This window comes from Populus alba, chromosome 19 (genome assembly GCF_005239225.2).
Source record: "Populus alba chromosome 19, ASM523922v2, whole genome shotgun sequence".
In the NCBI taxonomy this organism is placed as follows: Eukaryota; Viridiplantae; Streptophyta; class Magnoliopsida; order Malpighiales; family Salicaceae; genus Populus; species Populus alba.
The window spans coordinates 617,535-645,298 of NC_133302.1; the positions used below are offsets into that span (position 1 = coordinate 617,535).

Below are 27,764 nucleotides of genomic sequence, written 5' to 3' on the forward strand. Positions count from 1 at the left end.
GATTGGCCTCCCAGGCAGAAAATTTGTCTAGGCATAGCTATAGGTTTGACTGAGGAAGCTTATACTCTCTAAAACTCTCTTTCATTCTTTGTTTAATGCTGATTGGAAAACATTTGTAAAACATTTGATGCTAGTCTCGGTTAACGCTCATTGCAAAACATCACACTGTAGTAGGTTCTGACTTGCCAAGGCATTTCCTAGGTTCAGCTAGTATTGTAGTAGTTGTTTTTAGGTGGAGACGTGTCTCCCACCATGCAGGAGTTTCCCTAATATTGTAGGCCTACAAGAACTGATAAAGTGTAATATAATCTCATTCTTGAGCCCTTAATGTGTGTGTGTGTGTGTATTTGATCGACAAGTTCTCACATTTCTATGAATTAATGCTTTGAGATTATAACTTATGAGCAGAGTTTCTCACATTTCTATGAATTAATGCTGATTTACCAAACGATTGTGAATCAAAATATTCGAATTTTGAATATTAAGGTTCTAACGTACAACCCCTTTTAATTTGTCAACGTACTTGACAGGAAACAAGCTCACTAGATCTGTTCCTCAATGGCTTCTGGAAAGAAACAAGAATGTGCATGTCGATTTCCGCCAGATTTATTTTTCAACTTGAAGTTCCGCTGCAACCCAAAGATTTCATGTTTCAAAAGTTTCCATAAAAAAATAAAAAACAAATCCTAATTCAAGAACCTCATAGATGTAACTGTTTGAAGTTTCTCATTGGTTTTGTCTTTAGGTTGTTTTTTATTCTGTTTACAAGGTAGCTGAATGTTTGATGGTTTCTCTCATCTGTCCTCACTACACCCTATAAGTTTGCGGTAGAAAAATAGCTGTAGCAATAGGTCAAATGTTCTCCATAAAATTGCTTAGGTTTTATATGTAGAACAGAAAACAAAGAAAGCAGAGCAAATTATTAATTCTTAGCCATAACTTCGAGGATGGAACTTTCCATTGTTGAAGGAAACCAATTAAAGCATGTGTACAATTGCCTGTCCCTTGCTCTATTTGTTGAGTTTATTTCTTCCATTAATCAGAAGCATTTCTTTTGGAGTTCAAAAAATAAATGTCTTTGGAGTTATTGCTTTGGAAATTGTCAGTGGTAATTAAGAGCAACACAAACTACAGGCCAAAGGAGGAGTTTGTTTACCTTCTTGACTGAGTAAGGTTATACTCTCTAAAATTCTCCTTCATTCTTTGTTTAATGGTGGAAAACATTTGATGCAAGTCTCGGTTTAATGCTCATTGCAAAACATCACATTGTAATATTAAGGTTCTAACAACCAATCAAACTGTGAATCATTACTCAAATATTAATTTGTTATAACATATTCAAGGAATTTTTCCATTTCTCATACTATTTCCTAGCCATTACTTATGAGTTTAACATCTTGTGTCAATATAATCACTTGAGACTTCGTTTTCTCCCTTAAATGTTGCAGAAGCAAAGTACATTCATGTATAAAACAAAACTGTCCATGTCCTGCTTCTAGAAATCAATGACCTTCTATAAATGCAACATTGGTTTCTTTTAGTTTGGACAAAATACATTTCTGTTCCACAGTATCTATAAGTTGATTTTAACTAGAATTTCCATTTTTCTCTTTTTTTATGAGGAAATATTTATATATCTGAATCCTTCTTCATATTTTCAAAATTTATCAGAACATTATTCCTTCTTCATATTGTAGTGATGAGATAATTGTCTTTGGCAGCACCGGTGATGTTTCGAAAAAATAAAGAGAGAGAATAAATAAGAAAAGACAACAATGCCTTTGAAGACTTAAAAGTAGGTGTAAATGGATGAAGCATTAAGGTAATTGAATAAAAGCTTGATAAATATAAATAGAAAGAAAAAGAAACAAAGAAAGAGAAAGCTGATTGTAGAGAGATAACCGAGAAGAGAGAGAAAGAAGGGAGAAGAGAAGGAGGAGGAGGAGAAGGAGAAGAGGGAACTAAGTTACTGAGGTAAGATTTTAGCATGAATGTGTATAATTGATATTATTGGTTAAGGTTTTGGGTTTTGTTAAGGTTTATGTTTTAATTTGTATCTTAGAGATTAATTGATGAATTGGGTATAAATTTACGGATTGATTATAATGGAATGGGTTAATTGAAGTGTTATAAGTTAGTTGTTACGAGTTTATTGATTTGTTATGAAATTTTGAGGTTTGGGTAAAATTTTGAAGATATGCTATTTAGGGAAAACTAGTCTGGAATTCTTGACCAATCAATCGATCAATTGGTTGAATTGATAAATCATTTTGGCTTATTTGATTTTGGTCTAATAGTTGGGTAGAATCGGTAGACCAGTTGGTATGTTTTGATTTGGAAGACCGATTGGTAAATTTCAGTCTACTGGTTTGTCTTAGATGGTTTTGGTCGACCAGTTGGGTTGAACCGATTAATCTTATAGTGAGGTTAAATAATTCTTTTAGGTTTGATTAGTTATGTTATGTTTGACATCGATTAGTTGTATAGATTCTGGTTTATAATTATGCATAGATATGTTTAGGGTTATGAATTGAACCTAAATTAAGTGTATCAAATAAATGATATGTTTTTTTCAAGTTGTTTTTAGTATATTTTCTTTTATATTTATATAATCCTCATATTCTATCCACGGGGCATCAGTATAATTTCTTTAGACATGTACTTTTGAGATCTTTGGCTTTTAAGTAACACTACAAGATTTAACAGTTTTACCGACGGAATTTTTCCGTCGGCGTAAGACACATATTCCATCGGTAATTAATTTACCGACTAAATCACCGACGGAGAATTTTTGTCGGTGAATCTCTCGTCGGTAATTTTTTATCCGTCGGTAATTCTGTCGATAATAATATTACCGACGGATTTACTGGCGGAACAGACGCGTCAGTAATTTTTTTTTTATTACCGATGGATTTACCAACGGATTTACCGACGGAAATTTCCGTCGGTAATTATTTAAAAACATTTAAAAAAAAATTTATTTTATAAAATTATAAAATAATTAAATTAAACATAAATCAACATTGTATAATATATACTCAAAAATGCTTGGAAAAAAGAATAAGAAAATCAACTCAAACAAATTTGTAACAAATAAATAAAACAAAAAAATTAATTCAACTAAAAAAATTCATATGAAAAAAATGAAGTTGCAATTGCTAAAAATTTAAAAAATCCTATAAATAAATCAACTAAAAATTCTCCGTCATTCTTTATTTACCTTATTGACTGAGTAAGGTTATACTCTCTAAAATTCTCCTTCATTCTTTGTTTAATGGTGATTGGAAAACATTTGATGCTAGTCTCGGTTTAATGCTCATTGCAAAACATCACATTGCAATATTAAGTTTCTAACAACCAATCAAATTGTGAATCATTACTCAAATATTTGTTATAACATATTCAAGAAATTTTTCCTTTTCTCCTACTATTTCCTAGCCATCACTTAAGAATTTAACATCATGTGTCAATATAATCACTTGAGACTTCTTTTTCTCCCTTAAATTGCAGTCTACTAGTTTGTCTTGGAAGGTTTTGGTCGACTAGTTGGGTTGAACCGATTAATCTTATAGTGAGGTTAGATAATTCTTTTAGGTTTGATTAGTTATGCTATGTTTGACATCAATTAGTTGTATAGATTCTAGTTGATTAGTTGTATAGATTCTGGTTTATAATTACGCATAGGTTCCTAAACATATAGGATTATGAATTGAACCTAAATTAAGTGTATCAAATAAATTATATGTTTTTTTTAAGTTGTTTTTAGTATATTTTCTTTTGTATTTATATAATCCTCATATTCTATCCACGGGACATCAGTATAATTTCTTTAGACATGTACTTTTGAGATCTTTGGCTTTTAAGTAAGCTGAATGAATAATTTTTTATATATTAAAAGATCAATATAAATACTTGAATGGTTAACATGAAATTAAGATAATTATTATATTAGAGGCTACATCTTGATTTCCACATATTAAGCCTCGTATCAATTCTTACACAATCCCATAACGCAAGTCTACACAATAACAGCTACAATTTTCCAATAATCTCAAAGTATGAAACCATAACAAAATGTTGAATGTCGAATTAAGATTTAAAGATTTCATCATATTTTATTTTTATATGAACCAGATCTCATACAACAACTGACATGGGTCGTCTTAGTAATTTTTTTTTTTTTTCCTCTCGATCGTGCAAGTGCAAAAGCCAATAGGATCAACAAGCTACGGTATGCCAGATGAGAATTTTTAATTATTGAACACAGCGTTCACTATTAGATGGAACTGTGTGATTGCAGTGATGCTGCTTTCCTCAAAGTCTAATCAAGGAAACCGTGAATTTGTGAATGAGATAGGAATGATGTTTTGTTGGAGGAAATCAATTAATGCTTGGGTACGAGTACATGCAGAACAATTGCATGTACTCGTGAAAACCATGGATTGTGTAGCGAGTTTAACCACCTTCTTTTTTTTTTTTTTTTTTCATTTGTCAGTGGTTATATGGCTCCTGAGTATGCAATGCGTGCCTACTAAACTAGCAAAGAAAATGTTTGTAGCTTTGGAGTTGTTGCTATTGAAATTGTAAGTGGTAAGATCAACAAAAACTACAGGCCAAAGGATGAGTTTGTTTACCTTCTTGACTGAGTAAGCTTATACTGTCTAGCATTCTCTTTCATTCCTTGTTTGATGCTCATTGGGAAACATTTGATGCTATTCTTGATTTAATGCTCATTGCAAAACATCACATTGTATCTGTACGTGAACTGGCCATCCTCGTGTTTCTTGTCAATTTTGCATCATTGCATGTAATGTTTCCTCAAATATTCAAACTATTCATCCTCATATTCTGCGGAAGACAGCCATCTCCTTTCCTAATCTTTTTTGGTTCCTGCCCAACTTATATCTGCATTTGTCGTTCTATATTTCTGCTGAACTTCCTATACTCATTTTACAGTATTGAGTACATTATCGCATCCTTATTTGGATTTATCTGGGATTCTGCCATGCCCATGTTTTGCAAGAGAGAGGTCTTTCAGAGTCAGTCGATCTAGAATTGGGGTCAGAGTATTCTTCAGAGGTGGCTATGGTGATGCTGAATGTCGCTCTCTTATGCACCAATGCAAGTTCTTGTGAATCTTGTAGCAGCTGATAAGCCTATTTGATGTAGAACAGAGTTAAAGCTGCAAAGAGAAAGGGAGTGAATGACTCTGGCAGGACTTATGCAAAGAGAAATTGGATATATACATTTGTCAAGCAGAGTGTTTGGTGCGTCCATTATTGATCATGTTGAAAGCATCAAATCCGTATTCAAAAAACATGGCCAAATCAATTTTTTTCGAAGCTTAATTATTGACAGACACAAATCCTGTTTCATCTTCAATTAATCAGTTGTATAGTGGAACGGATTCGGCATAATTATTGCTAAGATATTTCTTTTCTTTCCCATCAATCCTTGAGACTTCATATCATTATTGCCAAGCAATGACAGAAGAACATAGTGTTGTAAAGGATCCATTCTAAGTAGCCAACAAAACGCAATCTAACCAAATGACTGAGGACTGAGTAGCCAATCTAAGGACGCAGCTTCAGCAGTTACTGTGCAAAGTGAGCAGAACAGCAGGGGGGAATGCAAGCGAAGATGCCCAGGTAAAAAAGGCAACAAACAAACAGCTGCCAAGGACAAAAAATATGGGGCGAAATGGGCGTTAATCTCAAAAGAACAGTAAAAAGGATTAAAAAAAAAAGCTATTAACCATGTTGGCATGCTCAACACCAAACCAAAGATGACGTAGTCAAGTCAATAAGAAGTGCTAGTCTACATATGCAATTAAGCTCACACTTATCACCCAATAATGCTATCAACTCATTCCTCAACATCCTTGCTTAAATTAGTGGCAAAGGCTAGGTCAAAACCCTGTCAAAATTAGCTTAATTCTCTATTGCGTGTAGTGAACCAGCCTTCCTAAAAGAAAACATGATATCAGCAAAAAAAGTCAATATTTTAAGACAAAAAAATGAACATGAGTTGCAAATCACATCAAGCCATAACAGAGTTAATAGAGCAAGAGTTGGCAGTTGCTTGAATTTCTAAGCATTGGGTTGAGATCCTAGCAAGGTTTTTAAACTCTTAAGAAAGAGGGTCGAAAGAAATATTACTTGCCATCACCTCCCAACTAAGAAATATTACTTGCCATCACCTCCCAACTAATATGCTCAGGTTATATTCGATCAAGTTGAGTTGTTTTTAGCATCTCATGAGTTTAGATTAGCATGTCAGCCATCACTTCTGACTTTTGTTTGGCACAACATGTCGAATAAGTTTCCTATCAACTGCATGTCTGTAGGAACACGGGGGGGAAATCGACAACTGTGGCACCATTTGTTATGTGGCTCATCATTCTTTGACTGCACTGGATACATGTAAGCACAGGAGAGGAAAAGGTAGTTGCAAATGCCTGTAGGAATTCTAGCATGCCTAAGAGGAACTTCTTTTGCTGCCATCTAAAGATAGCTTCTCTTGCAGTCTGCATGCCAAGACCACCATTTCCCCTAGCATCTCCTTTACTAAACACCTAGACCAAAGAAACAACCTGCTAATTTGTTAATACAACCACAAATCCTCCTGGCCAGCCATGTTCATACTTCATTGCGTAGAGCGAAATTGATGGCATCAGCAGTGGAGCGAATTGAAGTATTCCAGGCACCTAATTTATTGTGAGCCGCAAAACAACATGGACAATTGGAGGGTGATGTGGAAAAAATTGCCTTAGTGGATAAGCCTACACTTTATTTTAAGAAGAAACTCAATTTTGATAGGTTGGGATCCTCGTGGAGGAACATAATTGTCATGTTTATTAAATTTAAATAATTCAACTCCAATTAAACATTAAAAATGCAGGGGTTTATCTCATGTTGTCTTATCTCAAGTGTTTGGTTTTCATCTATTCATGCTATTCATCAGTTCCCTGCGTTACTCTAGGGCCCTTTAACTAATTTTAACAAACATTAAATGACACCCTCATTCCCTCAAGCGAAGAGCTGATCGATTAAACACACAGCAGGAACAGTGCAGAAAAAGGCATGAGCTCCGGCCAAGTTAATTAAATGACATCCCTTTTTTTTTTTTTTTGTTATTTCTCAATCTGGAAAAAAGTACTTTTTAATCTAGAATTTGTTTGTCTAGAATCACCTTTCACTATTTAAGTATTTTTTAATCAGTGGAAGGAATCAATTTTGTTTCTTAATACTATTACCTTTTAATTAATTATTGAGCACAGACACACATCATGTTTCGTCTTCAATTAATCAGTTGTATAGTGTAATAAATTTGGAATAAATATTGTTAAGATCTTTCTTTTCTTTACCATCAATCCTTGAGACTTCATATAATTATTATGATCTTCCCGTATTAATTATAAAATTTGCTGATATGTGAGGGCAAACAATATCAATGTGGTAATTTTGTTGTAATTATGATGGAGTCAAGCTTGTAGAGATCAGAGATTTTGAATAATTATATTGGAATTTATCTTAAATAGATTATGAGGATGCCTGATTGATTGCTTTTATGGACCAGTGAAATATGGTTAGATGTAAGAAAAGAACTGGTTGCATCAAATCAACATAGTGATTAATTTTTTATCCGATTATTAAATAAAATTTAAATTTTTATATGAAATTTTCAAGATCTAGTCTATTGGATTTTTTTGTGTTATTTTGAATTTTAAGTCATTTTCTATTATTTTTTGGATTTTGATTCCATAATCTATTTAAAAGACACTGTAAACCTAGCTCCTATTCCATTAATATTTTGAAAATAAAATAAAATTTTAGAGTTACTTATGTCTTAACCCCTTGTCTTTATATGCTTTCGTCCCCCTGCTTCTCCTCCTCCACCTTCTATCCAATTAAGTGCTACCATGCATCAGAGTGTTGCCTCCGCAAGAATAGTAAAAGAATTCATGATACTGACAATTATTTTTTTGCAAGTGATAAACATTTTTTTGGTTTTTTTTCATAAGAGTATTCAGGTTTTTTTAATTTTTAATTACATTCAATTAACACTCTTAGCTTCAGAAAAGACAAAAAAAAAAAAATTTGCTTTTAGAGGTATTTTAATATTTTTATATGGATATTTTATGTAATTAAAAAAAATCATAAAGACATTTTAGTATTTTTAATCAAAAGGACATTTTAGTATTTTCATAATGTATTTATTATTTTTTAATCAAAAAGTTATAAACATGTTTTCCTCATGTCCAGCGAGAAAACAACACTCGTAACCATAGTTATTAAACCCGGCCCGGCCCGGCGGGTCAACCCGGGACCCGGTCGACCCGGTGGCTGGACCGGTTCGGGTTTAATAAAAGACCGGCTGTGGCAACAGCCCGGCCAAACCCGGGCGACCCGGTGGGTCGACCCGGGACCCGGGCGACCCGGGCAAACCCGGACGAGACCCGGGTTTTTTTTTTTTTTTTAAATATGAGATAAAAAAAATTGGTTTAAATATTTTAACTTAAAATGATAACATAGTATCTTTTCAAAGTGGGGTTTAAAGCCCTTTCATATATATACTCTATGTTTACATGAAAAAATCATGTTTTTTCAATGTGGGATTTGAAACCCATTAGTATATATACTCTATGTTCCCAAGGAAAAAATCATGTTTTTTCAATATGGGATAAAAAACCTTTTGGTTTAAATACTTCAACTTAAAGGGATAACATAGTATCTTTTCAATGTAGGATTTGAAGCCCTTTCATATATATACTCTATGTTCCCATGAAAAAAGTTATGTTTTTTCAATGTGGGATTTGAAACCCATTAGTATATATACTCTATGTTCCCAAGGAAAAAATCATGTTTTTTCAATGTGGGATAAAAAACCTTTTGGTTTAAATACTTCAACTTAAAGGGATAACATAGTATCTTTTCAAAGTGGGGTTTAAAGCCCTTTCATATATATACTCTATGTTTACATGAAAAAAATCATGTTTTTTCAATGTGGGATTTGAAACCCATTGGTATATATACTCTATGTTCCCATGAAAAAAGTTATGTTTTTTCAATGTGGGATAAAAAACATAGAGTATATATATGAAAGGGCTTCAAATCCCACATTGAAAAGATACTATGTTATCCTTTTAAGTTGAAGTATTTAAACCAAAATGTTTTTTATCCCACATTGAAAAAACATGATTTTTTCCTTGGGAACATAGAGTATATATATACCAATGGGTTTTCAAATCCCACATTGAAAAAACATGATTTTTTTCATGTAAACATAGAGTATATATATGAAAGGGCTTTAAACCCCACTTTAAAAAGATACTATGTTATTCCTTTAAGTTGAAGTATTTAAACCAAAAGGTTTTTTATCCCACATTGAAAAAACATGATTTTTTCCTTGGGAACATAGAGTATATATATCAATGGGTTTCAAATCCCACATTGAAAAAACATGATTTTTTCATGTAAACATAGAGTATATATATGAAAGGGCTTTAAACCCCACTTTGAAAAGATATTATGTTATCATTTTAAGTTAAAATATTTAAATCAATTTTTTTATCCCATATTTTACATGGATTTTTTCATATAAAATATTATTTTTTTTAATCAACCCGGATAATCCGGGTTGACCCGGGTTAACCCGGGTTGACCCATGAAACCCGAGACCCGGCCCCTTGACCGGGTCAATCCCCGGGCCGGGTTTAATAACTATGCTCGTAACATCAAGGAGCAATGCAAAATATGATATAAAAAAAATGAAAGGAAACAAAAATACCCTCAAGAATAAGTGGAAAGCCACTGCAGCAGCTGCGGCGCGTGGTGGCCAAACTCCGCTTCAAATTATGGTTCAAGTGTAAGTAGGAGAAGAATGAAGAAAATGTTTTAAAGAAGCATTTTGTATCTTTGTTGATATAAATAAAAAGAAATGTTGGGGTTAATGTGAAAATACTGGAAATTATACCTATAAATAGGGAAAGAATTCTCCAGAATTCTAGAGACGTGGCCGGCCAAAGAGAGTGGGAAGTGAGGGAGTGGAAATTGAGTGAGAAATCTTGCAAAAGTACCACACAAAAACACAAAGGACAATTTTGGTGACACTTTCATGCATCAAAGCTTTGGTGTCTTCTCTTTTTATCTTCATTTTTGAGCAGACATGAAGATGTGAATCACTATGAGTCGAAGGCACCACATCCAAAAATGGCTCACCCTTGGCCAGACCACTTCTACCCACTGCACGTAGCCATGGGTGCAGCAGGTGACGATGCTGAGGCCGAATTAGTGCACAGAAGTTGGACTAAAGGTACCCTTAATTTCTTATGCTTCCTACCAGTTCACAGCACCTAAATAAAATCTTCATCAACATTACAAGTGCTGCTGGAATTCTTGTGGGCTGACATTATTAGCTATAAAATGATAATCTTGTGGATAATCACATGAAATTACACCAAAGTAGATGGTTTTGGAACTTAGTTAATTACAACAAATTCTAAAATTTTAACAAATTTGTTATATATCGAGATGATTTCTTATCTTTAATAAATAGATCCATTTTAATAATACATTGCAGTTCATTTATCCCTAATTTCACAAATTAACTCGTAAATACTTGTTGCATATATAGTTCACATATGCAAGCCAAACACAAATAAAAATTCTTTTTCTTGAGTTTTCTTATTCCAGCTTCCAAATTCTTATTTTGATTAGTAATGTAAAAAAATTAATTATTTTTGTTAGATTTATTTTTAATAATGTTGATATACTAATATCAAAAATAAATAATAAATAATCTAAAATAATACTAATATCAAAAAATAAATAATAAATAATCTAAAATAATTATTTTAATATTAATTAAAAAAAAACACTTTTAAAAATCACTTGCATTACTTTACCAAAACAAACTCTTAATACATACATTAGATTCCAGGTGGATTTCCAGATAATATGAAAAACAACGTCAGCCAAGACATCATCAAGAAGAGCAAGGTAAAACAAAACTCATCAATTGGGTCCCTAATATTTGAAACAAATGAAAATTTACAAAACCAATATATAATAATGAAGAATTTATATGTGATTTTATTTTTAGGATTTTTTTTGTTAAAGATAATTTTTTTTATCCACTAGATTCAAGATTTGTTTCGAAAGATGGTTATTTGTGTACGGTGAAAAAGTCTGGTTTTGGAATCTGAATCTCCCTATTAGAGCATCTCCAATGGAAAATGCCATTTTAAAGAGACAAATGAAGAAAATGACTTTTTGAATAGTGTAAATATAGCTTTTTGTATTATATGCATTCCAATAGTAAAAAGCTATTTAGAAAAGCCATTTATATTTTAATATATTTCATGTTAAATTAATTTTAATATAATTATATAACTAATTTAGATATTTTATATATAATATAATTATGATGTTATTAATTATATAATTAATATGAGTAATTTATAAAAGTAATATAAAATTAATGAAGTAATATGAAAGTTAAAAAAATATAATTTAAAATTTATTTATATGAATATTTTTAATTTTAAGTTTTATATGTTATTGTTAAAATTTTAATTTTTTAAAAGTAAATTCAAATTTAAAACTTATAAAAGTATTACGAATTGATATCAATTTCATAACAATGTATTTAAAATAACCAAGAATTTTCTACATATTTAATTAAAAATACATTACATTACAATAAATCAATCAAAGTTAATTAAAAATCAAAACCCCTCTTTTGCATAATTTCTAACTTTCTATTTTGAAAATACACTGCAGAAATTGGATCCAAATTAGAAATATCTATTTTCATAATTTCTTCTTATTTTTTTAAATTTGAGAGAAGGGTGAGGCACAATATAAAAATTTAAAATTACAAGTTTTTTCTTCCTGTATTTATAGAAAAAAAAATTCTATATTTTAAAAAAAAAAAGCGTTGTTGGCCAACAGCTATAAAAATAGCCGTTGGCCATTTTGGTCATTTCTACAGTTAAATGTAGAAATGGTTGTTAAGAGCACAAATAGCCATTTTGGCTTTCCATTTATCTCTTTAGTTGGAATGCAAATAGTAAAGAAATAAAAGGCAAATGAGGTTTGGTTTTCCATTTGGCTGCTCCGTTGGAGCTGCCTTTATAGATCAGAATTGCATAACAATTGCCTTATTGCATATTTTCTTGGTAAATATATTTTAAAAAATCATTATTAGTTGTAATATTGGGAAATAATTATATTGAACTGATTTACATTTATTTATTTATTGTATTAAAATATATATATATATATATATGTCACCGCAATTCTGGAAACCAGGCACCGAGAAAACCCGCATCCTCGAAGAGGAAGAAGGCGGTGTCGTTTTCTTTGCCCGCTCACTCTTCCGCCTCCTCCTCTTCCTCCAGGTTTGGATATGCAAGTATTGGGAGTCAAAGGCAGAGATTGATTTTTAAGCTGATGGGAATACATTCACCTGATGGAAAATTCTAAGGATGCAATGGAGTCCGACTTTTAATTGCCAGTATTATCCAAGGATGATTACATACTGCATGCTTCTAAAACAAATGAAAAATACCAAGTTATTAAACATAAGCTATCTTCAACTACCAGATCTCCTGGCTTTAATAAAAAAAAAAAAAAAAAGTAATAATCCCAACAATATGGAAATCACTGTTGTCACTTCCCTTTCTCTTATGAAAATTTAATTTATAATTGGTTTGAGTTTCAAATAGAAAGATTTACCAAAGGAAAGGTTTTAAATTCTGCCTTCCATGGACTCATACCATCTGTTTTAAATTATGTGTTTGAGTTGCTTGTAATCGTCAATGAATCGAGATATTCGAGTTGTGAATAGTAAGGTTCTAACAACCAATGGAATTTCCATTAGCTTCCTTAAAAAGTTTCAAACCTTTTTACATTGCCTGAATAAGGGTTTCTTCGTACAGTCTGATTCTTATTAGTTTGATTGCGTGAATTTAACCAGCCTTTATCTGAAAGTTTTGGGAGGTTTAGAATTGAATGATAAGGAAGCACAGATCATGAGAAAGGTTTAAGAGATTTGGTGAGGGAAATTAGGGAATCAATAAGAAATTAGGCTTAGAGGAAGACTAGCTATTAAAGTCATTGCAATTTGCAAGCAACTTTATGTTGTTTTACTCTAAAGAAATAAAACAGAGGTTACTCTCATGGAAACCACCATGCAAACTTCATGTCACTTTCTGCTTTATTTATTCACACTAACTATTCAACGAGTTCACATTACACTGCTTTAAGTCCTCGAGTATAATGAATTAATGAAGATAGAAACTCCAAAGAAAATCACTTGGCTAGAAATAACATACTTCAGTACTGGGGTCTGCAGTAGCATGGATAAGAAAACTATCTCCTTCCTTGTTAGAGAGGGCTCTGACATTGCTTCTCATCTGGCACACTGTAACTTGCAGATCCGTTTTGCTTTTGAGCTGTAGACTCCGGCCCCATCACTTCAACTGATTTGTTGTTTGTTTGACCACAAGATATTGATTGTCTAGGGAAATTCCAAGGACGCATTGGGGTCAGAACTTTTAATTGCCAGTATTATCCAAGGATGATTACATACTGCATGCTTCTAAGACAAATAAAAAATGTATCAGTTCATTTAATTTATTATTTCTAAGTCATTAAACATAATGCTAGTTCGTGATCATTCCAATTTTCTTGTTGCTGCTGTTGTCCATTAACTCTCGTATTTCTTGACTTGTCTGTCAGTAAAATGATTAATGTTTCTTTCAGGTTTGATGCCTGCATAACGTATCAGGATAAATACACCATTAGTGATGCGATCCAACCATCAAAGAATCTATTTATGTTTTCTCAAGGGCTACTTATCTTTCGAGCACAAAACATGGGCACCATATCAAACGAAGATGATCGACTTTACCCTTCCAGGTCCTGAAGTGATAAATTGGCTTAACAGCTACCATGGGAGATGTAGGGATATTCCATAGGGCCTTATTTGGATGAATCTGAGATTGCATGGCTGAATAAAGCTACTGAACCCATAGGGGTGCGATTCTTGTTTCTAGTAGCCAAGGACCCTCTCAAAAAATAAGAACATAAGATGAAGAAAACTGAAACTTCATAATTATTTAATTTATTTCACAAGGGAATATTCTTAAGCTCAAAAATCAGTTTGTGATGTACAAAAACTTATATAGATTTAGTGTTTTTATAATTTATATTATTCTTTAATATATTTTCTCAAGTTAGAAAGCACAAAAGAAAAAAGAAAAAAGAAAAAAAAGAGGAAGTACCTGCATGAATGTGTTTCTAAATATAGAACTTCTCCCTTGTTCAAACGTGGTGTGCTGGCTACCCAATGCTACCCCCCTGTTTCTGTTTTTTCTTTGTTTGTTTTATGGTGTTTTTTGGTTTTTTATCTATTGAATATAAATTATATCTTGAGAATTCATCTAATAATTTAAAATATTAAATTAAAATAACTCTTTTGCATATTCAATCTGATAAATACATTTTGCCTTAAAAAAAAAGGGCAGCACGCGTTTTCTTCAATTATGGATAAGAAATGATTTTTTTTTTTCTGAGAAGAAATAATGATCCATTTTAAAGGCCTTCAGATTTCAACACATGAAGGGATGCATACATATCTCAGGAATCAACTTTTAAAGGCCTCTGAGTAAGCATGTTGAATAGTTTTATGAAAGTGACATAAAATTTGCATGGTGGTTTCGAGGAGGACGTGGGAGTAATAATTGCATATAGGACAAAGAAAGCAAAAGGGTTTTGCCCTGCTGTTTTATTTCTTTAGAGTAAACGGGTAATTATCTAGTCCACCTTCATGTTAATCAATTAATTGCTTGTGCTTTCCTCTACGAGATCAGCTGTTACTGACAGACTAAAAATAAATTTGCAGTTCTGATTAAATTAAAAAAACAAAAAGGAAAAAGATGGAAGACAGCTCGCTTCCCTTTCCAAATTCTTTTGACTTCTCCAAAGAAAAGAACATGGCTTTAATTTCATACAGTTGCTTGCACATTGTACTTTGATAAAGTTGCTTCCACTAAGAGAGAGATCTCTCAGTATACCATTGATTTCCTAATTTCCCTCACCAAATTTCTTATTGATTTCCTAACTTCCCCCACCAAACTTCTTAAACCTATAGCATGTCTTTAAACGGATCATACTGTTCTGATGATCCCACAAACTCGTGGATAGAACCTGAGGAGGCCAGCTGTCTTCCCTTTGGTAAAGTTGTAGCTTCCTGCTAATTTCATGACTTCTCCAAAGAAAAAAGCATGGCTTTACGTTATTTCTGGCCAAGTGATTTCTATTGAGAGTAATCATTGAATATAGAACAAAGAAAGCTCGAGGAACAAACAAAGCAAAAGCAGAAAGTGACATAAAGTTGTAGCTTCCTGCCGATTTCTATTGCGATGACTTTAATAGCAGAAAATGATCCCTTTTTTTTTTTCTGAGAAGAAATGGTGATCCATCTTAAAGGCCTTCAGATTTCAACACATGAAGGGATGCATACATATCCCAGGAATTAACAATGGAGGAGGGATAACTTTTAATTGCCACTGATTTCTTGACAAAACGCACCGTACTAGGCTGTTGTTAAGCCGTTACTTATGCGCACCGTTTCAATAAATTGTAATTGTCATTACTGAGAAGGTTGTCAAGGCAGCACCATCTTCTGCTCTGCCTAAATATAGTGGCAGTTGTAACAGAATGGGCATGCAAAAAATGAATGAGAACTGCTGTCGGTTCCCTCTCTTCTCCCCGTCTTTCTCTCGCTCCCTCTCTCTCCTTCTCTGTCTTCTCAATCTTTCTGCTTCAACACATATTGGAGGATTCTTAATCGGGCTGTTACCTATAGATCGTACGTGATCTTATACCAGCTTTGTGATGTATGCAGGAATAATATTGGTCTTTAAATGGTTTTATTTCTTAAATAAATCAAAGAATTTAAGTTAATCTCTTTTCTTTCTTGTTTATAAAAAATCTACTAGACTACTCGATCTACCCGTACCAGAGTATTTGAGCAACCAAAATAAAATTACTAAGGTTCTTCCAAGTTTCCATACTTATACGAATTCAAAAGATACATATTCGAAAGAGACTGGAAAAGAATGAATGACTTCTGATGTTTTGAATTAAGAACATGTTTGTTTCTTGGAAAATAGTTTCTGGAAAATCGTTTTTCAAACTTTCCTGTGTTTGTTTGTCATTAGAAAAGTTGGTCAACGAAAAATATTTTCCGATCAACGAAAAATATTTTCCAGTCAATTTCAATCAAAGAAAAAATTGGCTTGGTTTTCAGGAAAGTGTTTTCCCTTTAGCTGTGTTTGTTTTCCGGAAAGTGGTTTCTGAAAAATCACTTTCCAAACTTTCTTGTGTTTGTTTGCCATTAGGAAAGTTGGTTAATGGAAAACAATTTCCAGTAAAAGGAAAATTTGGCTTGGTTTTCAGGAAAGTGTTTTCCCGAAAACACTTTTCGGAAGTTGTGAAAAATTTAGAAATGTCATTATTTGCTGATTATATCAAATTTGATCTTCAAACTTTTGATTGCTATATATATTTTGTTTTGAATATTTATTTTTCAATTTTATCTCTTAAAATTTTATTTTTATATTAACTTTGGTCCTTATTTTTATAATTGCTATTTGCTTTTTCCTTATCATTTTTTTATTGAAAAATTTTATCTATCAAATTTGGTCCTCATTCTTTTGATTGTAACTTTATTTTATTTGAAATAATTTATGAAATGTTGATTATTATTATTTTAATTTCTTCATCTTTCATTTTTTTTTATTTTTTTAGATTTGATCTCTATTATTTTGATTATTATTTATTTTATTTGAGATAATCTATGAAATTATATATTTTTTTTCAATTTCATTCTCATTCAACTTTTTAATTTGTAAGATTTATTTCTTATTTTTTAATAAACTTGAGAAAAAATAAAATATTAATAAGTTATTTTCCAGCTCATTTTCCATAACATAACCAAACACTGAAAAATGTTTTCCAACTTATTTTCCATTACACTACCAAACATCGGAAAATACTTTCCCGGAATTCACTTTCCCGGAATTCACTTTCCTTGGAATTTACTTTAAAAAAAAAAAACTACTTTCCAGCAAACAAACGGGACCTAAAAGAGATAGAAAAAAAACAACAAAACCCTTGAAGGCTTAAATAGAGGGTATAAATGAATGAGGGGTATAATGAGATATTCTAGACAGAATTAAAAATTAATTATGGTCATAATTTCAATATAATCATGAATTTATGATATTTTTAGTTTGGTCCTTCAATTTAACAAAATATTACACACTTGTACTTTGAATATTGGAAAATCTGGCATTTCTTCCATTCCAAGCAAGCTAATGACTAAAGGAAAGCATCTTTTGCAATTTCTAGTTCAATTGTTGTCCTCTCTCTCCTTCTCTGTCTTCTCAATCTTTCTAGTTCAACACATATTAAAGGATTCTAAAACTCATCATTTAAACAGATCATAACTCAAAATCATTATTTTTATCTAGAATTTTCCAAAATCAACTAAACAACTCATTACCCAAAATAATTAACCCATTATATTCAAATCAATTCATCAATTAACTCAAAACAAAATCTTCAAAACTTTAACCTTCAACATAACAGTAAATCAAAGCTAAAAAAATATATTTATACACATCAGAATATAAATATTACATTTTAAACTTATTTTCTATAACTCTCTTCTCTTTTATTTATCTTTCCCTCTTTCCTCTTCTTCTTTTTCTTTCCCTTTTCTTTTCTATTGCCCGGTTCTCACTCTCAAATTTCAAATCCCTCTTTCTTTTTTCCTTCTATTTATACTTAGTAAGGTTTTACTCAATTACCAAAATACTCCTTATTCATTTATATATACTTTTAAACCTTCAAAGGCTTTGTTTCCTTCTTTTTTTCTATTCCCTTTTATTTTCAAAACATTACACACTGCAACTTTGAATATTGGGAAATCTGGCATTTCTTCCATTCCAAGCAAGCTAATGACTAAAGGAAAGCATCTTTATGCACTTTCTAGTTCAATTGTTGTCCTCAATTTTTTTTTTTTTACTAGTTTGACATAACAATATAAGGTTACATGAGAAATAAAAAGAAAAAAAGAAGATTAAAAGCAAAAGTAAAAGTAAAGAGAGGGATCTCTTTCGTCTCATCCCGTCAGTAAACATTACTTTCTTCTGGCCCGAAGTCCCTTAGTTGAGTGCCGCTTTGAATCTGAAGGAAGGCAGTGGTAGATACTTCCTGTACCGAGTGCGTGCCTTTGATGGAAGAATTAAAAAAATTAAAATCAAAAGTGAAGAAAAGTGTGAATTTGATAGGAGAACAGAGGAGCATGGAGCAGCAGGAGCTAACAATTTTGGGATGTGAATATAGAGGAAAATCAGAGAAAATAGAGATGCAGAGAGTAAAAGAGTGTGGCTGATTGTCTGTAGAGAATACTATTTTAGATTTAGGGTTAAAAAAAAACTTATTTATACTTGTTTTTTTTAGGTGTTAAGTAATCAATTTTAATCAGAAGAGTATTTTTTTTTTTAACAGTGAACAATTTTTTTTTTTATAGATCAACTGAATCTAGGGTTTATCATAAAACATTGTGGGTTATTTAACTGTAAGAACAATTAAAATCCTAGCTTGATACCAAATTTGATGCAGGATAAAAAATAATATATAAGAATTAAAGTAAAAAAAAAAGAAGCTTTTAGAGAAAAAGTTAAGAAGAAAAAACAAAGAAAGGAGATTGAAGATATGCAAAATCTGCAAATTTTTATTAATCATAAAAAATCCCTTTATATTTAGAAAAGTGGGGTATTAATACTAAAATCCTAACTAGAATAAGCGATTGGACTTATGACTTACTAAATAAAATACTTAACAATAATTAAATCAAACCCAACAAATAAAGCCAAATTAATAAAACTCAACTAAATATTCATATAAATTAAACCCAAAAACATAAACTAAAAACCAATTTTTTAATAGTTTGGGCTATTCTCTATTATCTACAATCATATACGTGTTTAAACAATATTTCTAGTTTGGTGCCTCATCATCGTCGGCAACATCACTGTCATGAAAATTGCATATGTTTGATCTAACAGTAGAATCAATGGTTGAATAAAATTTGTATAGTGGTTTCGAGGAGACAGTGAAAATAATAATTGCATAATGGACAAACAAAGCCCCTTTGTATGGTAGTTTCCAGGAGACAGTGGGAGTAATAATTGCATATTGGACAAAGAAAGCACAAGGGACCTGCCCTATTGTTTTATTTCTTTAGAGTAAACGGGTAACTATCTATTCCTCCTTCATGTTAATCAATTAATTGCCTGTGCTTTCCTTTATGAGATCAGCTGTTACTGACAGACTAAAAATAAGTTTGCAGTTCTGATAAAATTAAAACAACAAAATAGGATTGTTCCTTTTTTATGCTGATATAGGAAATGCGTAATTTCCCCAAGTAGCATTTGTGTATCCATGCTAGCAGCTGACCCGAGCAGTACTGTTATTTCTGGCCAAGTGATTTTCTTCGAAGTTTAGATCTTCATTAATTGTTCTGACTTTTTATTTAAAAAAGTACATAACACTGTTGTTTTAGCATCAAACAGTAAACTCAAGGATTTGAAGCAGTGTAATGTGAACACGTTGAATAGTTAATGTGGATAAATAAAGCAGAAAGTGACATAAAGCAGAAAGGCCCCATTACTTGTTTTAGAGCCCGTTTGGCATTGCGGCCAAACCGGCTTTTCACCAAAATTTAAATTTTTTTTTTTTTTTACTAAAATTGAGTGCGGTTTGTATTTTTTGGATCGTTTTGATGTGCTGATATCAAAAATGATTTTTAAAAAATGAAAAAACATTATTGATATGCTTTTCGGCACGAAAAGCTATTTGAAAAGCAACCGCTACAACACTCCCAAACACCCTCTTAGGCTGGACCACAATGTTTTCTAGCTTTTGCAATGTGTACCACAGGTTAAACTTTCTAGATCTGCAAAAAGCTATGAAAAATTACCAAAGCACCCTCTTTTCTTTTCATTTCCATTTCACATTCATTTCTCTTTCAATTCATCCTAAATTACCAAAGCTTGATTTCTCTCGCTATACCATTGACTTCCTAATTTCCCTCACCAAATTTCTTAAACCTGTCTCATGGTCTGTGCTTCCTTTTCTGATTGAATCGAATCGTCTCTTCTGGAGTTCGACATCTTTTCTGCTTGCAAGGTAAATCCTGATTTATTTTCTTGTTTTTCTACCACTAATTTTGTTTCTACACCCATTTGTTTTGGCTCTTCCAAAACGAAGTGGAACTTAATTATATGTGTTTCTTAATCAATCTTAGAACTCAAACTAATATTATAGCTTTGTTCTTAAATGTTCATTTCGCTATCAAGTTCAACTTCTTATCTTAAAAATAATGATAATTTATTCCAAATTTTTATTTTAGATTGCTTGGTAGTCTCTTTTTCTGACAATTATTTCAATTATCCAATGCTTACTATAAATATTTCTCTGCTTAAAGTACATCTCTACAGGAAAATATATAGTTAAGGGCCTCCCTGTTTATTTTTTTTATATTAAATTAATAACAAGCTGTAGAATTTATATTTGTTCCTAATGATCGATTTAAATTGCATATGCTTTGTTTTACAGCTTCGATCAGTTTAGTTTTTCACATATTATGGCAACGATTTTTGCTAACAACTTGTTTTATTTCTCTAGGGAAAATAATTAAATGATTGTTTCTGCTTTTCAAAGCTGAAATTGTTGTTTTGTTCTCACAGCTTGTTTTGCTACCAACTTCAATTATCATCTCTGTCACACAGCGGCAAGGGCATTCTTTTGAAGACACAATATCATATTAATTATAACCATGGCTTCAACCATGAGGGGAGTGGTTGACGTACGTGAGTGGAGGAATGCATTGGAGGAATTGAGAGAATCAAAAGTTAGAAAAGATGATATGGAGCCTGAGGTATTCTACATATTGAGATTTAGTTATAACCATCTAAGTGATTCAGCACTGCAACAATGTTTCTTGTACTGTGCATTATTCCCGGAGGACTTCATGATCCGTAGAGAGGATTTGATAGCTTATTTGATTGACGAGGGAGTGATAAAAGGGCTGAAGAGTAGGGAGGCAGAATTTAACAAAGGCCACTCGATGCTGAATAAACTTGAAAGAGTCTGCCTATTGGAAAGTACTGGGGATTGGACTGGTGATGGTAGATATGTCAAGATGCATGACTTGATTAGGGATATGGCCATCCAAATACTACAAGCGAACTCTCAAGGCATGGTCAAAGCAGGTGCACAGTTAAGAGAATTGCCGGGAGCAGAGGAGTGGACAGAGAATCTTACAAGAGTTTCACTGATGCATAACCAAATTAAAGAAATTCCTTCCAGCCATTCACCATGTTGTCCCGGTCTTTCAACTCTATTGTTATGTGGAAATTCAGAGTTGCAATTTATAGCAGATTTATTTTTTGAGCAGTTGCGTGGGCTCAAGGTTCTTGATCTGTCTCGTACAAATATCACAAAACTGCCTGATCTTGTCTCTGAATTGGTGAGTCTCACTGCATTACTGCTCACTGATTGTAAGATGTTAAGGCATGTACCATCATTAAAAAAGCTGAGGGCTCTGAGGAGGTTAGATCTCTCTGGTACTGCACTTGAAATGATGCCTCAAGGCATGGAATGCCTATGCAACCTGAGGTATCTTATAATGAATGGATGTGGTGAAAAGGAGTTTCCTAGAGTGTTGTTGCCTGAACTCTCTCACCTGCAAGTCTTTGTATTGGAGGAGTGGATTCCTCCTGCTACCAAAGATAACATAAAAGGACAATATGCTCCGATAACAGTTAAGGGGAAGGAAGTGGGATGCTTGAGGAAGTTGGAAAGTTTGGAATGCCATTTTGAAGGTTACTATGAGTATGTGGAGTATCTCAAATCTCGGGATGAGACCCAATCACTAAGCAGATACCAAATTGTTGTAGGACTACTGGATCCCAATCATTCATTTAGAGTAAGTAAAACAATTTTTTTGGGTAACTTGAGTGTAAACAAAGATGGAGATTTTCAGGTCATATTTCCGAAGGACACTCAACAACTGACCATTTATAAATGTGACGATGCAACAAGTTTATGCGATGATTTCTCATATGCAACGCAACTAGAGATTATATGGATTAGCTATTGCAATAGCATGGAGAGCTTGGTCTCATCTTCTTGGGTATTCCCTACTCCACTATCATTGCCATCTTATAATGGTATATTTTCTAGTCTTGGAATGCTTTATTGCTATGGATGTGCAAGTATGAAGAAGTTGTTCCCTCTTGTTTTACTATCAAACCTAGTAAACCTGAAAGAGATTAAAGTTTTTAATTGTGAGAAAATAGAGGAGATAATAGGTGGAACAAGATCTGATGAAGAAGGGATTATGGATGAAGAAAGCAGTAGCAGCGAATTCAAACTCCCAAAGTTAAGAATTTTGGTATTGAAAGGATTACCAGAACTGAAAAGCATTTGTAATGCAAAACTGATTTGCGATTCTCTCCGAATTATTCACGTGGAAAATTGTGAGAAGCTGAAGAGGATGCCGATATGTCTTCCGCTGCTTGAAAATGGCCAGCCATCTCCTCCCCCTTCTCTTAGAGATATCTATGCATATCCAGAAGAATGGTGGGAGTCGGGAGTAAAGTGGGAGCATCCTGACGCTAAGGATGTACTTCGACCCTTTGTAAAGATTCATAAGTTAGCGTAAGTACTCTGCTCTTAATATAATATAATATAATATCGAATTAAGTTTTGGTGTTTACTGGTTTTATACTCTGCCCTTTATAGAATTTGCTTGTGAGGAGACGACATTGCCCCTTAATACAAATAATGAATTACGGGTAAGCTTATGCTTAATTTCCTCCTTTTCTCTCTCTCAATATCAATCTCCCCCCCCCCCCCACCCCTCTCTCTCAATCTCTTTATATTAATTAGATTTGACCCATAGGTAAGGAAGCCAGACGAAGACAAGTGAAGCATTTAGAGAGCAACAACACATTTTTAGCCAATTCAACTACAAGAAGGTTTTCTCTTATTAGACCTTTACGTTTACACTCCTCATTTTGTTGTTATCATCCCAACCTTTACGTTTACACTTCCTTCTCTTATTTATTGATTCCTCTGTTTATTTTATTTTTTGTTGGTAGGAAATTGTTTTAACTTGTCTACTATCTTCATATGGAATTGGATGACCTGTCTTCTTAAAGAGAATTTGATTGGCTTCAAAGTTTATGGCTTTTAATTACTTGATGATGATCTTTAAATATTGGAGAACCATCTAACTTGATTATAAAATTTAAGATCAAATCCTCACACAAATCATGCTTGAGGTTTGGATTTGCATCTAATTACTCATCATTCTTTGGCCGAAATAATTATGATATCCTATATTGAATCAAATTCTTAATGTTTTTCACTAGCCTTAATTAATAACTATGATATCCTATATCATTCACTGTCTTCAAGATTTTGAAAAGGTTTTTTTTTGGGTTACTCCTCCAATTGGGTCTCCAAGAAACAAAGTATCTCATTTTCCTCTGTTCTAGTTTTTCTTGGATAACAAAGGGTTTGAGAGCAGCGTCACATGTGACTGGTCTTTCAACAACAATTCCTCTTTCCACCTTGAAAGCATGTACTGCAACTCTTACTTCTGCAAAAATTAATGATTTGTGGGTGATTAGCTGAAGTAATGTGTTGCTTAATCTATAGTTCTTGAAAGGATATGTTGGGTTATGTATGCTAATTTTTCTGTAGCAATATCTTGCAGAGCTTTGAAGTCTTGGAATCTACCCGGAATCATTCCACTGGAGTCTCGAAATTCCTACAACATTTGTCAAACTGGCAAAAATAGATTTCCTTTAAGTTGATGTGGTAAATATTTTTATTTATTTCATATATTTCTTTGAAGTAAGCTTCTGAGTAGCCTGATCTCTGTCTTACTCATACATCACCAGTGGAACCTACTGTAGCTCATGTGGCTGTTGAACAGACAATGACTACTTCGTGCAGCAGCTTCGGTATGACATCGCCATTTTTTTACCTAACCCTTTAATTTATGCTCTCACTCTTTACTTCTCTGTATGTTGTTCCCTTATCCTGTTTTCAGTTTTTGATTGAGCAAATGTGTTTCACTCAATTCAAAGAACTGTCATCTGAGGTCGAGCTCTGGGATTTCCATTCATCTAGCATAACTCAACTTGCTTCTGAATGTGTTTGGCATAAGGAAATTGTGCCAGACAGTAAGATGTAAAATGTAAATCTTCTTCTTGTTAATAATTGTAACAGGAGGTCGGATAACATTTCCCTGCATAAATCTTATTTGATTTTTCTTTCTTGATGGGTAATACATCTTGTTTGAAGGAAATGTCCAAACCAATAGAGGCAAATAGAGTTTAGTTAATTATCAGGACTTGTAGGATTTAACTAATTATTGTTCAATTGTTGTTCAGTTTCCTACTTCCATATATTATTATATACAAATTAATATGAGACACCATTAAGATGGATTAAAGGTTTTGTATGAACTGGAATGGATTAATCAAACTACGCAAACTCAGAAATGAACTGTTATAACCAGAATTGCGAGGATGCTGACTTCCTTAATATGAACCACACACCTTAAAACTCGAGTCGACAACAAACTGGATTGCGAGGGTGATGATCCTCACGGCACTAAGTATTGACCTGCTTGCCTGTCAAATATGATCTTTTCTTTCAGACAATCCAGTGCATAGTAGTGCATGCTTTAAAAGTCTCGTCCCTTGGATTATTATTTTGTCATCCAGGTCAATATTTGAGGTTTGCTGTCAAGAAATCATAATACTTCAGAACTCCCGAGTTAATTTAGAATGGAGGCACAAACATGACCCTTTAGACTTCTTAGTATGGCCTATCATAATCACATCATCTACTCATATTTTGGGTGGTAGTCTCCATTATTTGTATTACTTATCTAAACTCACTGTGTTTGGTTCTCACAAACCAAATGGATATTTCTAGTTACCTGTTCCCTCAAGTGCCAGGTTACAACAGCAATGTGCATCATATACATGCTTCTTGTCCTTTGTCTTTTATTATTTATGATTTCACTTATTTCATTGATAATTGTATGTTTTTGGCTACTAGTAAAAAGAGCTAAAATATTTCTGTGACCAAGCACTTCTTTTTTGTTATTTGGATCTACTTACATTATGATGGCTTTTCTCTTTCAGAATGCATTGCGGCAACAGAGATTTGTATGCGAAGTTACAATACAGCCCAACCTTTGCAATGAGCCCTGGTAGATTCTAGATCTTTTTGATAACTATGATATTCTGCAATTTTTCAGATCTCAACTTAGATCTCATAGAGATTTTATTCTTATTTTCTGTATGGGATTTTTCTGGTTTTTGAAAACTAATAGCTACCAAGTTTGAAAAGGCTTTTTAAGTTTTTTTTCTTAGCAACACTTCACAGATATCCTCTATTTCTTCATCTGTAGTGACATAACGCAAGTCTACACAATCACTGCTTTAATTTTCCAATAATCTCAAAGTACGAAACTATAAAAAAATTAGGAATGACCAATTAAGATTTAAAGAGTTCATCTTATGTTATCTCCTTGTTGCAGGTGCAAGTGCAGAAGCCAAACAGATCTGCAAGTTACAGTGTGCTAGATAGATGGAAGCCATGCCAGAGCCCTCGCTTACAAGGAAAGAGATAGTTTTATCCATGCTAGCTGCTGAACCGAGTACTGAAGTATGTTATCTCTGGCCGAGTGATTTTCGAACGTTGAAAGCTCAAACTTGAAAAATTCCGATGCTGTAACTGTATAAAGTATAAATCATTCCCCATAAAAGAGAACTTTGTTTCTGGTTGTTTCTTCCAATGAGGTCCACTTTGGTCAAGTAGCATATTTAATGCGAGCATCTATGACTCTTGTATTTGCTCATAGGCTACCAAATTAATTAATCAATTCTCTCAACTTACTATATTTTTCTTTGAAGATTTGAAATATTGTCTGTGTATGGGTTGGTGGTGGCAGGGCTGCGTGTTGGTTTCTTCGAGGATAATCCATGCTGTCATTAGCTAGCCGAATTGCTCCTCGGCAACCTCTCTGTCATGATAATTGCATATATTCGATCTGATAAATGCATTTTGCGTTCGCAAAAAAAATGTGCAGCACACGTTTTCTTCAATTATGGATAAGAAATGATTCCCTTTTTCTTTTTCTTTTTTTCTGAGAAGAAATAATGATCCATCTTAAAGGCCTTCAGATTTCAACACATGAAGGGATGCATACATATCTCAGGAATTAACATTAATGGTGGAGGGATTACTTTTAATTGCCACTGATTTCTTGACAAAACCCACCGTACAAAGCTGTTGTTAAGCCGTTACTTATGCGCACCGTTTCAATAAATTGTAATTCTCATCACTGAGAAGGCTGTCAAGTCAGCACCTTCTCCTGCTCTGCCGATATATAGTGGCAGTTGTAACAGAATGGGCATGCAAAAAATGAATGAGAACTGCTGTGGATTCCCTCTCTTCTCCCCGTCTTTCTCTCGCTCCCTCTCTCTCCTTCTCTGTCTTCAACACAGATTGGAGGATTCTTAATCCGGTTGTTACCTCTAGATCGTGATCTTATACAAATGTGATGTATGCAGAAATAATATTGGTCTTTAAATGGTTTTATTTCTTAAATAAATCGAAGAATTTAAGTTAATCTCTTTTCTTTCTTGTTTATAAAAAATCTACTTGACTGCTTTATCCTTACCAAAACCAATATTTGAATACAAAAGATACAAATTCAATTTTTTTTTGAAAAGAACGTATATCGTGTTTAATACATTTAACTAGGGATGTATTCCATAACCCTATATATTTTGAACTAAACTAATCATTTTTCCTTAAAATCCAAAAATTAAATGGTTTTCTTGAAATTTAATTCATAAAAAAACAAATAATAAGACTTGATAATAGTTAAAAAAATAAACCTCAATTATTCATCAAATCAATATGAAAAAGCTAATATTATAGCTAGTGACTAATCTAGAATTTTAGCAGATTTTTAGGGGTCAAATTAAAGAATCAAACTGAAAATGTCATAAATTCATAACTATACTGGAAGTTTGCCCATAATTCATCATCAAGTCTTTCAAGAATCTCTAATTATGCCGGAATTTTTATCAAATATTTAGGGGTCAAATTGTAATTTTCTCAAATTAGAGGACCAAACTAAAAATATCATAAATTTATAATTATACTAGAATCTTGCCCATAATTCATCCTCAATACTATCCAGAATCTCTAATTATGATCCAGGGACCATTTTATAAATTTTCCAAAGTTCAAGGACTAAATTATAATTTTCATAAATTAAGGAACCAAACTGAAATTTCATCATCTTCAACCTCAAACCCAGATTTTTCCATAGCTTATCTACTAATTCACCAAAATCTCTAACTCAAATTCATCATTTAAATAGAACATAACTCAAAATCATCATTTTTATATAAAATCTTCCAAAATCAACTAAATCAATTACCCATAATATTCAAATCAATGGACATGCTGAAATATTGTCTGTGTATGGGTTGGTGGTGGCAGGGCTGCGTGTGTATGGGTTGGTGGTGGCAGGGCTGCGTGTTGGTTTCTTCGAGGATAATCCATGCTGTCATTAGC

At 32.7% G+C, this 27,764-nt stretch overlaps 1 protein-coding gene across 2 annotated transcripts; it reads left to right on the forward strand.

Annotated features, from left to right (window-relative positions):
- Nucleotides 1-20,110: 20,110 nt before the first annotated feature.
- On the forward strand, nt 20,111-26,073 carry LOC118044940 (probable disease resistance protein At4g27220). 2 transcript variants are annotated; one of them, XM_035053410.2, is made up of 8 exons: nt 20,111-20,270; nt 20,831-22,805; nt 22,890-22,942; nt 23,050-23,125; nt 23,869-23,972; nt 24,056-24,118; nt 25,313-25,380; nt 25,711-26,073. In XM_035053410.2, the coding sequence occupies exons 2-3, from the start codon at nt 20,920-20,922 to the stop codon at nt 22,900-22,902; spliced, it is 1,899 nt and encodes a 632-aa protein (XP_034909301.1). In that variant the 5' UTR covers nt 20,111-20,270; nt 20,831-20,919; the 3' UTR covers nt 22,903-22,942; nt 23,050-23,125; nt 23,869-23,972; nt 24,056-24,118; nt 25,313-25,380; nt 25,711-26,073. The 2 variants fall into 2 exon arrangements, with proteins under 2 accessions (XP_034909301.1, XP_073262984.1); XM_073406883.1 differs by having other exon boundaries at nt 24,071-24,118.
- Nucleotides 26,074-27,764: the final 1,691 nt, after the last annotated feature.

Bases quoted from the DNA above. Each gene is read 5' to 3' on its own strand.
- LOC118044940 (XM_035053410.2), top strand. From the start codon at position 20,920: ATGGCTTCAACCATGAGGGGAGTGGTTGACGTACGTGAGTGGAGGAAT.